General features: G+C 44.0%; 1 protein-coding gene across 4 annotated transcripts in view; it reads right to left on the bottom strand.

The window, feature by feature from the left end:
• Positions 1–14,240, bottom strand: part of LOC129825956 (serine-rich coiled-coil domain-containing protein 1-like) — a 102,678-nt gene that overhangs the window by 43,680 nt on the left and 44,758 nt on the right. Inside the window, exon 10 of one of the 4 annotated variants that reach the window (XM_055886126.1) lies at positions 10,082–10,127. The exons of the other annotated variants lie outside the window; for them this stretch is intronic. Within the exon in view, the coding sequence (XP_055742101.1) occupies positions 10,082–10,127 (46 nt within the window). The remainder of the gene's footprint in view (positions 1–10,081; positions 10,128–14,240) is intronic. 4 annotated transcript variants of the gene reach the window in all.

The following is a 14,240-nucleotide window of genomic DNA, read 5'->3' as shown; positions in this document are numbered from 1 at the left end:
AGGGACGGGTGGCTCGCGTCAAATTCGTCATCGGAACCACTTGATATGATTGGTCATATAAAAACCTTCGGACCCGAGTGCTCTAACTCCCTCTTGTGGTGGTCTGGAGCAATGAAGCTGTGACTCTGGGTACCTCTAAGTCCCGCGGTGTAAGCTCACAACTTTTAAAGGAGGAACCACTCTAGATAGAGTGGAGTAGACGAAGTATCAAGGGAATTTAGACAACTCTGTAAAAATGGTAATCTGGCGCAGCAGTATAAGGTACTGCATCGCAGTGCTATTGGCGTGCCGGGCTGTACCACAACCGGCCGTGATCGGGAGTCCCATAGGGTTGTCCGAGTCCCATAGCGTCGTCTGGGACTCGGACAAGGGCAGGGTTTGGCCGGGGGGGCTTTACTTGGCTCATCGTGCTCTAGCGACTCCTTGTGGCAGGCCGGGCGCCTGCAGGCTGACCTCATTTGTCAGTTGTTGAACAGTGTTTCCTCCGACACATTGGTGAGGCTGGCTTCCGGGTTAAGCAGGCGAGTGTTAAGAAGCGCGGTTTGATGGGTCATGTTTCGGAGCATGACTTGACCTTCTCCTCCCGAGCCCGTTGGAGAGTTGCAGCGATGAGACAAGATCGAAATTGGCGAGAAAAAGGGGGTAAAATACACAACAACAAAAAACTAAACTAAAAAGACAATGTAATCTGGCTGGTGTGAGAGAGACTATGAATCATTTCGCTCCCTGTCTTCCCCACTGGCATCCAGCGGTATGACAGTAATTAGATTAACCTGCTTCCCCAGTCAATTAATATTTACACTGAACCATTTGAAGTGAGTTGTCAGGGGCAGATGGAAGAAGTTCAGTGCCATGAGCCAAGAGGCATAACATCCTACTCTACTGATAAGAACAGTAATAGGCCAGTTCCAGAAAAACACGCCAGGGCTGTGGGGGGGGGTGACATGGGTGAAGCACTATGGCTTCACTATGGCCAAGACCCATCGCCCTGCCTGTCGTGCTATATATAGCACCTATAGTGTAGCTGATTGATACAGTACATGTAAGAAAAATGACTAATTAGCTCAGTGTGGGAGTATTCTTGAAAATGAACTATTTTCTCCCAGTAACAAGGTGATAAGACTCCAGGATCATCTATAAAAGGGTTAGTGTGGGTTGTCCTCAGTACACTCCTTTACTAAAAGCCTGCCTGGTTCCAGAATCTAACTGGCCTTCCTGTGTATGGTTTATGTGGGCTGCTTGCCTGTTCTGTCCTCCTATTCCTCCTGTAGCGAGTGTCATTGTTGAGATAATTATTTATTAAGTTGTTCATTATGCCTAGCTGTTGCTGTCTGTCGGGCCATCTGTCCCCAGCGAGGTGCTGCCTCCTCGTTCTGTTCCCCCTGGCCGCAGGGGAGAAGGGGACTGCTAGAGTACGATTCACCTTCTGCTGACGGCCACCCACCCCCAACCGCGCACCATGCACCGGGTACAGGGGCAGCGGCCCAGCGGGCACTGGGCCTTCTGTCAGCATTTTAGACCGCTGTGGTTACCTTGACAAACTTATCACGGACACCAAGTTCAGCCTGCTCACTGGTGCAAAGTCATAACCAATAGATAGAGAGCCGCAAAAAATGATACTTATTGGGTTGCATAGGCCTACGATCTGCCTGAGAGGGAGTGACTGACCAAATATGTCCATGTCATCTGGACATAACATTAGGGTTGTTTGTTGAGTTTGTCATTAGATCCCCACTAGCTGTTACTTTAGCAGTGGTATCCAGTGAATGAAAACGAACACCCTTGCTTTTCTTGCAGTTACACTCAAACTTGTCTTTTCTTACTAGCACCAACTTTACTGATAGCTACTTTGAGTAAAAATGTACTTACTATGACTGTGATACGTGGTTCTCTCACCAAGCTACCTTAAAGGGATAGTGCGAGACTCTGGCAATTAACCAGTTTTCTCCTTACCCAGAGTCAGATGAATTCACTGAAAAAAAATGTACATTACCAAGAGGGAGTGTGATGAAGTTTTGCATCAGATGACCTGGCCTCCACAATCACCCGACCTCAAAGCCCAATTGAGATGGTTTGGGATGAGTTGGACTGCAGAGTGAAGGAAAAGCTGCCAACTAGTGCTCAGCATATGTGGGAACTCCTTCAAGACTGTTGGAAAAGCATTCCAGGTGAAGCTGGCTGAGAGAATGCCAAGAGTGTGCCTGTCATCAAGGTGACACGACCATGTATCACAGTAAGTACATTTTTACTGTTCCCCAAACAATACCCCGTTATGACAATCCAAAAACAGGTTTAGAATTTTTGGAGAAAAAAAATAAAATCACATTTACATAAGTATTCAGAAGTATTCAGCACCTTTGTTTGGCAGTGATTACAGCCTTGAGTCTTCTTGGGTATGACGCTATAAGCTTGGCACACCTGTAGTTTCTCCCATTCTTCTCTGCAGATCCTCTCAAGCTCTGTCAGGTTGGATGGGCAGCGTCACTACACAGCTATTTTCATCTCTCCAGAGATGTTTGATCAAGTTCAAGTCTGGGCTCTGGCTGTGCCACTCAAGGACATTCAAAGACTTGTCCCGAAGCACCTCCTGCGTTGTCTTGTCTGTGTGCTTAGGGTCATTGTCCTGTTGGAAGCTGAACCTTCGCCCCCAGTCTGAGATCCTGAGCACTCTGGAGCAGGTTTTCATCAAGGATCTCTCGGTACTTTGCTTCGTTGCCTCGATGCTGACTAGTCACCCAGCTCCTGCCGCTGAAAAATAAACCCACAGCATGATGCTGCCACCATCACCATGCTTCACCGTAGGGATGTTGCAAGGTTTCCACCAAATGCGACGCTTGGCATTGAGCAAAGAGTTCAATCTTGGTTTCAACAGACTAGATAACCGCTGTTTCTCATGGTCTGCGAGTCTTCAGGTGCCTTTTGGCAAACTCCAAGCGGGCTGTCATGCGCCTTTTACCGAGGAGTGGCTTCCGTCTGGCCACTCTACCATAAAGGCCTGACAGAGATGTTTGTCCTTCAGGGAGGTTTTCCCATATCCACAATTCCTCCGACCTCATGGTTTGGTTTTCGCTCTGACATGCACTGTCAACGGTGGGACATTATATAGACAGGTGTGTGCCTTTCCAAATCAGGTTCAATCAATTAAAATGTATCACAAGTGGACTCCAATTAAGTTGTAGAAACATCAAAGATGATCAATGGAAACAGGATGCACCTGAGCTCAATTTCGAATCCCATAGCAAAGGGTGTGAATACTTATCAGAAAATCTGTTTTTGCTTTGTCATTATGTAGGATTGTGTGTAGCTTGATGAGGAACACATATACTTTAGAATAAGGCTGTAACGTGGAAAAAGTGAAGGGGTCTGAATACTTTCTTAATGCACAGTATTTGGATAGGGATATGGATTACTCAAGGAGCTGAAATAATTCAATTTAGATTGTCTTGTGAGACTGTTTCTGCATTCCGCTCAGCTGTTGAATGAGGACATGCTTTTGGACTGGGATCATGCTGGTCTCTATCTATTCAATAAATGAGATGAACAAATATTATCTCCCTCACTCTTCCTTTCATATACCTCTCAAAGTATTCTTTCCATCGCCTTAAGAAAGTATTCACACCCTTTGACTTTTTCAAAATTTTGTTCTATTACAAAGTGGGATTGAAATGTATTTGATTGTTATGTTTTGTCAATGATCTACACAATATACTCTAATGTCAAAAGTGGAAGAACATTTCTAACAAATCTTGTTAAATTAAGGGAAAATAAAACATATGGAACCAGTCAAACGTTTGGACACACCTACTCATTTTTTTTCTTTATTTGGACTATTTCTACATTGTAGAATAATAGTGAAGACATCAAAGCTATGAAATAACACATATGGAATCATGTAGTAACCAAAAAAGTGTTCAAATCAAAATATATTTTAGATTCTTCAAAGTAGCCACCTAGATGACCGCTTTGCACACTCTTGGCATTCTCTCAGCAAGCTTCACCTGGAATACTTTTCCAACAGTCTTGAAGGAGTTCCTACATATGCTGAACACTTGTTGGCTGCTTTTCCTTCACTCTGAATGATGGTCCCACTAAGAACAAACCAGATGGGATGGCGTATTACTGCAGAATGTTTTGGTAGCTATGCTGGTTAACTGTGCCGTGAATTCTAAATAAATCACTGACAGTGAAGCAACCCACACCTCCTCCTCCATGCTTCACGGTGGGAACCAGATCATCCGTTCACCTACTCGGCGTCTCACAAAGACACAGCGGGTGGAACCAAAAATGTGATGTCAGATGTCCACCGGTCGAATGTCCATTGCTCTTGTTTCTTGGCCCAAGCAAGTCTCTTCTTCTTGTTGGTGTCCTTTAGTAGTTGTTTCTTTGCAGCGATTCACACAGTCTCCTCTGAACAGTTGATGTTGAGATGTGTCTGTTACTTGAACTCTGAAGCATTTATTTGGGCTGCAATTTCTGAAGCTGGTAACTCTAAATGAACTTATCCTCTGCAGCGGAGGTAACTCTGGGTCCTCCTTTCCTGTGGCGGTCCTCATGAAAGACAGTTTCATCATAGCGCATGATGGTTTTTGTGACTGCACTCAAAGTTCTTGACATTTTCCGGATTGACTGACCTTCATGTCTTAAAGTAATGATGGACTGCCATTTCTCTTTGCTTATTTGGGGCTATTTGTGCCATAATATGGACTTGGTCTTTTACCAAATAAAGCTATCTTCTGTTTATCAACCCTACCTTGTTGATATACAACACAACTGATTGGCTCAAACGCATTAACAAGGAGAGAAATTCCACAAATTAACTTAAGGCACACCTGTTAATTTAAATTAATTCCAGGTGACAACCTCAAGAAGCTGGTTGCGAGAATGCCAAGAATGTGCAAAGCTGTCATCAAGGCAAAAAAGGTGTCTACTTTGAAGAATCTCAAATATATCATGTATTTTAATTTGATGTATAATGTATTTTAATTTGTATTTTAACACTTTTTTGGTTACTACATTATTCCATGTGTTATTTAATAGTTGTGATGTCTTCACTATTATTCTACAATGTAGAAAATAATAAAAATAAAGAAAAATCCAGAAATGAGTAGGTGTCAACTTTTGACTAGTAGTGTACAGTGGGGCAAAAAAGTATTTAGTCAGCCACCAATTGTGCAAGTCCCACTTAAAAAGATGAGGCCTGTAATTTTCATCATAGGTACACTTCAACTATGACAGACAAAATGAGAAAATAAATTCCAGAAAATCACATTGTAGGATTTTTTATGAATTTATTTGCAAATTATGGTGGAAAATAAGTATTTGGTCAATAACAAAAGTTTCTCAATACTTTGTTATATACCCTTTGTTGGCAATGACAGAGGTCAAATGTTTTCTGTAAGTCTTCACAAGGTTTTCACACACTGTTGCTGGTATTTCTGCCCATTCCTCCATGCAGATCTCCTCTAGAGCAGTGATGTTTTGGGGCTGTTGCTGGGCAACACGGACTTTCAACTCCCTCCAAAGATTTTCTATGGGGTTGAGATCTGGAGACTGGCTAGGCCACTCCAGGACCTTGAAATGCTTCTTACGAAGCCACTCCTTCCTTGCCCGGGCGGTGTGTTTGGGATCATTGTCATGCTGAAAGACCCAGCCACGTTTCATTGTCAATGCCCTTGCTGATGGTAGGCTTTGTTACTTTGGTCCCAGCTCTCTGCAGGTCATTCACTAGGTCCCCCCCGTGTGGTTCTGGGATTTTTGCTCACCGTTCTTGTGATCATTTTGACCCCACGGGGTGAGATCTTGCGTGGAGCCCCAGATCGAGGGAGATTATCAGTGGTCTTGTATGTCTTCCATTTCCTAATAATTGCTCCCACAGTTGATTTCTTCAAACCAAGCTGCTTACCTATTGCAGATTCAGTCTTTCCCAGCCTGGTGCAGGTCTACAATTTTGTTTCTGGTGTCCTTTGACAGCTCTTTGGTCTTGGCCATAGTGGAGTTTGGAGTGTGACTGTTTGAGGTTGTGGACAGGTGTCTTTTATACTGATAACAAGTTCAAACAGGTGCCATTAATACCGGTAATGAGTGGAGGACAGAGGAGCCTCTTAAAGAAGAAGTTACAGGTCTGTGAGAGCCAAAAATCTTGCTTGTTTGTAGGTGACCAAATACTTATTTTCCACCATAATTTGCAAATAAATTCATTAAAAATCCTACAATGTGATTTTCTGGATTTTTCCCCCTAATTTTGTCTGTCATAGTTGAAGTGTCCTTAGATGAAAATTATAGGCCTCTCTCAACTTTTTAAGCGGGAGAACTTGCACAATTGGTGGCTGACTAAATACTTTTTTGCCACACTGTATATGCTGATTAGATAAGTATTCAACACCGAGTAAATACATGCTAAAATTACCTTTGGCCACGACTACAGCAGTGATTCTTTCTGGGTAAGTCTAAATGCTTTGCACATCTGGATTGTACAATATTAGGCTATTATATTCTTTAAAAAAATATTCAAGCTCTGGCAAGTTGATCATTGCTAGACAGACATTTAAGACTTTACATATTTTCATGCTGATTTAAGTTAAAAAAAACTCCAGTGTATTTGGCCTTGATTTTTAGGTTATTGTATCGCTGAAAGGTGAATTTGTCTCACAGTGTCTGTTGGAATGCAGAATTACGTTTTCCTCTTGAATTTTACCTGTGTTTAGCTCTATTCTGTACATTTTTGTTTAAAAAACTCCCTAGTCCTTGATGATGACAAGCATACTCATAACATGTTGCCACCTCCACGCTTTAAAATATGAAGAGTTGGCTTCCGGGTTAAGCGGGCGGATGTTATTAAGCCCGGTTTGACAGGTCATGTTTCGGAGGACGCAGCGATGAGACAAAATCGAAATTGGGGAGAAAAAGAGGGTAACATTTTTGGGGGGCGGTTTTACTTTAGTGCCTTATTGCAAACAGGATGCATGTTTTGGAATGTTTTTTATTCTGTACAGGCTTCCTTTTTTCACTCTGTCATTTAGATTAGGATTGTGGAGTAACGACAATGTTGGGTGCCTGTATCTTTGTAGTGTCTTGGTGTATTGATTCACCATCCAAAGTGTAATTAGTAATGTACCATGCCTTAAGGGATATTCAATGTCTGCTTTTTTTAACCCATAGACCAATATGTTCCCTTCTTTGCGAACCATTGGATAAGCTCCCTGGTCTTTGTGGTTGAATCCATGCTTGAAATTCACAGAATTTGAGTCCATTCAACTTATTGTGACCTGTTAAGCACAATTTTATTTAGGCTTAACATAACAAAAGGGTTTAATACTTATTGACTCAAGAAATTCAGCTTTTCATTTTGCATTAATTTGTAAAAATGTCAATGTAGATCAGTGGCACACCATCTCAATTTAACCAATTTAAAATTCAGGCTGTAACAACAAAACGAGGAAAAGTGGTGTGAATACTTTCTGAAGACACTGTATGTGTGTGTGCATACAGTGCCTTCGGTGGAGGGGCAGGACTCTACAGGAAGTGGCTACCAGAAGAAGAGCAGAGAGATGCTAGGAGAGCCTAGGCCGTCCTCCTTTGGGGTAACATGTCATTATGCTGAATGGGGAACACACGAGTCATTCAGGTTGTCCCACGCCAGCCTGGCCAGGAGCCAGCACACTTATCTCAATCTAATCCTGCACAATGATGCAGCACAGGGCACCTCTTAATTATGGGCAGAGGCACTCTTCTCTCACAACACAGACAAAAGCGCATACAAATGTGCACACACGCACGCAAACGCTAATGCACGACACACACAACAACCAGAAACAAACAAACAGATACATCAAGAAAACATGCATCTTATTCATCACAAGCGTACAGCATACAGATACAGGAGCCTTTGAGCGGAAAATCTGTCAGACAGCGCGACAGCTGCTGCTACAGCATCTCAAACAGCAAATTCACAGGCAACGGAAGGCAGGTTTCATCAACGCGTCACACACCAATTTGCAATGAGCTGGAGGCAGTATGCATTTTGAAAACATACAGTTGACTTAATTGTTTGAAACCTGAACGTTTTACTTCATATTATGGAGGTATGTCTTTACCTTGCTTCAAAATAGCCTAGCAAAAATCAGACCCATATCCAGAGGGTATTAGCTAAAAGGCACAATCCTAGTCATATAAGCAGCCCATGCTACTTGTTGCCTATTAGATCTCCCCCTCTCTACATTTCTAGGATATTTTCCTCTCTGTCACATGTGCTTTAGACAACAGTTTTTCCCCCACTAATTGCATTATGGAACAAACATTTGCACGTAGCCTACTGCCTTGTGTGCATTGCTGCACGTATAATGTGAAGAAATAATAGTTTATCAACATTTTAAGATAATTATTCTGATCTGTTGCATCAGACTCATTGCTTTTTAATGTTGTTTTTTGGGCTCTACCGTCCCACAACTGTCCCAGAGTCTGTTTGGTAAAGGCCATTTCTTTCTTGTCAAGCTGACCAATAAAATAGGTCAACTTTTCTACTATGGCGGATAGTAGATTGACATAGGCTAGTGATTTTGCTGTTCGTTACTCGTCTTGTTGGACGAGGAAAAGTAAATGTGAACAGTTATTCTAACATCTTCAAAGTGCACATCAGAATTCAGGAAGAATGGCCGCACGTCCTTGTATCCTCGGCGTGCTGTTACAAAAAAAATGAATTACCGTATTCTAAATGTTATTTGTCATTCTGAGCACCGTGGATGGACGTCTTAATCAGTTTACTCACCCAATGCATATGGGTCCGGTAAATTGATCACATTTTTCAGCACCACTAAAATCCTGGTGTACACATACTACAACCTGGAGACATCAATAAAAAAAAGCAATGTTTTCAGATACAACAATTCACCAACCTCAGAAGTGGTTGTATTCCAAAGTTCGGGGGTATTTCAGAGGTTGTTTGTATCCCCGTACTTGCCTGTGTATGGTTGCAAGTCTGAACCAGGCAAAAAGATGTACCTTCGAGGGAAACCAATGAGGATCAAGGAATTATATCCACACACACAGTCCTAGTAATCACCCCAGACAGGTACCCCAACCAACCACAAACAATGAAAAGCATCCAGATTATGCGTGCGGAGGCCACCTGGCCTGTGAACCTCAAAGAGCATGTGCTTGCATCTCAGATGGTATATGTGCCCATGGTGTTCTAACGCCCTGGACCAGAGCTATAATCTGTCACAAGCTCTGTTCCAGGGCGTAGCTATTAGCTAGCTAGCTCTGGTCCGCACTAGCTCTGGTCCGCAATAATTAGCTCTGATCCAGGGTGTAGCTAGAAGTTAGTGTGGACCAGAGCTAGATAGCTACTAGCTACACCCTGGACCAGAGCTAGTGTAGACCAGAGCTAGATAGCTGCTAGCTATGCCCTGGACCAGAGCTAGTGACATATTATAACTCTGGTCCAGGATGTTGGAGCACTGCATGTGCACATACCAACAGGAGCTTTCATCCATCGATGCCTGCTACTGCCCTATGGGTAGACTCTACAAGGCAGCCCACTGTCTGTTCACTCCTCTCACAACTCCACCTGGTATACGCACGCACTTGCTGTTAGTGGATGCAAGGAGACTGCTTAGTAACAAACCACGATCACAGAACTCAAAGCGAAACAATAGCAGAACCTGGGTAAACCAATCATGGAAGACAAGGGCCACAATATGAACCATAGGGAAAGTGAGCGATTCATACTACCGTTCATAATGCAACCGGTGCACTAGCAGAGACGTATGTGGCTGGGTTAGAGCATAGTGCACCTAGATCCGACTGGAGAGGTCAGCTAGTGCATAAGGCAATGACCTCTGTGGCTCAGCTGACAGGACACGGAGGGGTGGACAAAGGTTGACAGATCAGGGTCAAGGGTGAAAAGCAGGGTTCCGGAGGTGCCCTAACTGGCAGAGTCGCCAGGGCCTAGCTGGCATGCCATGCTTCAGGTGCAGGGGACATTCTCTACAGTACTGTATAGTACAATGCAGGGAGCATTCTCCAGTAGTCCACAATGCAGGAAACACAACACACACACAAGTTCAGATCAAACACCACTTACTTAGCGGCCTGCGTGACAACATGACCGTGCTCCCGCAAGCTCTGCCCTGCAAACAAAACACACCAATATCTTGGGATCAATGTCAGCAAACCTGGAATAGGGTGGAACCAGGGGTGGATAACATGGCAGCTTTACAGCCGCATAGTGCACTAGGTACCAATGTTAAAATATATTTTTAAAACAGTGCATCCTTCTGGTAGATATTATTGATATAGGGCCAGGAGTTAGTCCTGTTGATGTAGGACAAGGAGTTAGTCCTGTTGATGTAGGACCAGGAGTCAGTCCTGAGCACGATGGCCTCCTGGTCGGTTGACAAGGACAGGAAGAAAGTTATGGCTTCCTTCACATAACCTTCATCTGATCCAGTAGGTATGAGTACCAAAGTCCTGACTGCAGGCCTGTACGTCTCCCTCTAGGTTCCACCTGCCATACTTAGCGCCCTCCTGTGTTTACAAGGTCCTGGCTGCGTCTGGACGTTGGAGGGGCCTCCTGCAGTAAGGGGCAGCTGCTGCAGCACCACAGCAGGCAGATAGAGGGACGCCTCTGCCAGTAAAAGTTGATGGTCACAGTAAAATCACCGTAAAAACACGATTTCCCTTTTCAGGGCCCTAATACCCCTGCCTCCGTCCAGACCGCACATGAACATGCAGATTGGGCAGACGCCACAGGAGCCCGCCCCACACATTACATCAGGCTTAATGGTGTGTATGATCCTCGTCCCCTCCCCACTCAGTGTCAGGAGCCCTAAAGGAGTTACGGTTAAGCGCCGTGGTCTGGACACAGGCGAGAACTCATTTAATCACCTTAGCATACACTCATATGGGCCTTGGGAGAAGTAGGAGAGACCCAGAACCATAAAACTGAGCTGGGATATACAGATGGAGGGACAGCAGAAAGAGGAGGAGGGAGAAGAACGGGGGAGGAAAATTGAAAAAAAGGGAAATTACAAAAAGAGTGGAAAGGAGAGGAAGGTCTAAAGAGGACAGACCAGCACCATAAAGATGAAGGATATACAGATGGGGGGACAGCTGACAGAGGAGGAAGTAGGAAGACATTTAAAAAGAGGGGAGTGTAAGTAGGGCAGAAAGATTACTTTCTGCAGTGCTTTACCATTAGTCAAGAGAGGTTGATCTAGAATTGGGGACGAGGCAGAGACCTAAATTAGCTGGTTGTAGATCTGGACAGAGGAGGAACAATCTTGGCTTAAAATGAGAGTTGAGAATGCAGTTTTCACTTTTGAATTTCATACAATAAATCTCAAAACTTTGCATCCCTCAAGCAAACTTCTAGGCCTAACAATACCGACCATATTGATAAATTCTACTAAACTCAGTAATATATATATATTTCTTAAGTCCTCTCACTGTCAACTGCGTTTATTTTCAGCAAACTTAACGTGTAAATATTTGTATGACCATAACAAGATTCTACAACTGAGACATAAACTGAACAAGTTCCACAGACATGTGACTAACAGAAATGGAAAAACGTGTCCCTGAACAAAGGGCAAGTCAAAATCAAAAGTCAGTAAGTATCTGGTGTAGCCATCAGCTACATTAAGTACTGCAGTGCATCTCCTCCTCATGGACTACACCAGATTTTCCAGTTCTTGCTGTGAGATGTTACCCCACTCTTCCATCAAGGCACCTGCAAGTTCCAGGACATTTCTGGGGGGAGTAGCCCTAGCCCTCACCCTCCGATCCAACAGGTCCCAGATGTGCTCAATGGGATTGAGTTCCGGGCTCCTCACTGGCCATGGCAGAACACTGGCATTCCTGTCTTGCAGGAAATCACGCACAGAACGAGCAATATGGCTGGTGGCATTGTCATGCTGGAGGGTCATGTCAGGATGAGCCTGCGGGATGGGTACCACATGAGGGTGGAGGATGTCTTCCCTGTAACACACAGCATTGAGATTGCCTGCAATGGCAACAAGCTCTGTCCAATGATGCTGTGACACACCGCCCCAGACCATGATAGACCCTCCACCTCCAAACGGATCCCGCTCCAGAGTACAGGCCTCGGTGTAACGCTCATTCCTTCGACGATAAACGTAAAACCGACCATCACCCCTGGTGAGACAAAACCGCGACTTGTCTGTGAATAGCACTTTTTGCCAGTTCTGTCTGGTCCAGCAACGGTGGGTTTGTGCCCATAGGCGACATTGTTGCCAGTGATGTCTGGTGAGGACCTGCCTTACAAGCCCTCAGTCCAGCCACTCTCAGCCTATTGTGGACAGTCTGAGCACTGATGGAGGGATTGTGCGTTCCTGGTGTAACTCAGGCAGTTGTTGTTGCCATCCTGTACCTGTCTCGCAGGTGTGATGTTCGGATGTACCAATCCTGTGCAGGTGTTGTTACACGTGGTCTGCCACTGCGAGGACGATCAGCTGTTTGTCCTGTCTCCCTGTAGCGCTGTCTTAGGTGTCTCACAGTACGGACATTGAAATTTATTGCCCTGGCCACATCTGCAGTCATCATGCCTCCTTGCAGCATGCCTAAGGCACGTTCACGCAGATGAGCAAGGACCCTGGGCATCTTTCTTTTGGTGTTTTTCAGAGTTAGTAGAAAGGCCTCTTTAGTGTCCTAAGGTTTCATAACTGTGACCTTAATTGCCTACCGTCTGTAAGCTGTTAGTGTCTTAACGACGTTCCACAGGTGCAATGATTTATGTTTCATTGAACAAGCATGGGAAACGGTGTTTAAACCCTTTACAATGAAGATCTCTGAAGTTATTTGGATTTTTATGAATTATCTTTGAAAGACAGGGTCCTGAAAAAGGGATGTTTATTTTTTTGCTGAGTTTAGATTCATATACCTTTGATACAAATGTGTCCCATTCAAGCATTTGGCCATCATTGTATATAATCATTTGTTCTTAACTGACTTGCCTAGTTAAATAAAGGTTAAATACATTTTAAACAGGCAAACGGTGCCTTAAAAACACTTCTAAATCTCTTCCTTTACAATTCCCATAACATCATCTCCCCACTTTTCCTCGGTTTCGATCTCAACTCTCAGTACATATCCATCTTCACGTAGAAAGAGCCAGGCCCATCTATACTGAACAAAAATATAAACGCAACATGTAAAGTGTTGGTCCCATGTTTTATGAGCTGAAATAAAAGATCCCAGAAATGTTCCATAACGCACAAAAAGCATATTTCTCTCAAATTTTGAGTACAAATTTGTTGACATCATGTTAGTGAGCATTTCTCCTTTTCCTAGATAATACATCCACCTGACAGGTGTGGCATATCAGGAAGCTGATTAAACAGCATGATAATTACACAGGTGCACTTTGTGCTGGGGACAAAAAAAGGCCACTAAAATGTGCAGTTTTGTTGCACAACACAATACCACAGATGTCTCAAGTTGAGGGAGCATGCAATTGGCATGCTGATTGCAGGAATGTCAACCAGAGCTGCTGCCAGAGAATGAAATGTTCAATTATCTACCATAAGCCGCCTCCAACGTTGTTTTAGAAAATTTGGCAGTATGTTGAACTGGCATCACAAGCACAGACCCCGTGTAACCACACAAGCCCAGGACCTCCACATCCGGCTTCTTCACCTGCGGGATAGACTGAGACCAGCCACCGGACAGCTGAGGAAACAGACCTTTTGTGGGGAAAACTCATTCTGATTGGCTGGGTCTGGCGCCACAGTCGTGCAAGTGGGTGGGCCTATGCCCTCCCAGGCCCACCCATGGCTGTGCACCTGCATCAGTCATGTGAAATCCATAGATTAGGGCATAATGACTTTATTTCAATTGACTGATTTCCTTATATGAACTGTAACATAGTAAAATCATTAAAATTGAGTTTATATTTTTGTTCAGTGTAGTTGTCAACTAGCATCTAGTTGTCAACACAGTGGCTGTCAATAGCACATAATTTATCATTCCTGACCGTCATTCACAGCTCCCTCTGAACAAGGAGCCAGGGTTGAGGACATGAGCTTCAAAGACACAATATGATTGTACCGAGAATAAAACGACAACCGATAAAAACAACACAATCAAAACCGAGAAACTGAATGGGAGGGGAGAGAGGGTTTGTTGTGGGAAGTGCTTTGCAGTGGAAGCCTCTTCTTATACCCCTGGTGCGCTCCCCATCTTTCCTGCTGGGATCAGAGATTAGGAAAGCGTAGAACGCTCCG

This window comes from Salvelinus fontinalis, chromosome 28 (assembly GCF_029448725.1).
Source record: "Salvelinus fontinalis isolate EN_2023a chromosome 28, ASM2944872v1, whole genome shotgun sequence".
Classification (NCBI taxonomy): domain Eukaryota; kingdom Metazoa; phylum Chordata; class Actinopteri; order Salmoniformes; family Salmonidae; genus Salvelinus; species Salvelinus fontinalis.
Note: the sequence above shows the minus strand (reverse complement) of the source record. Positions and strands in the feature narration are given on the sequence as shown.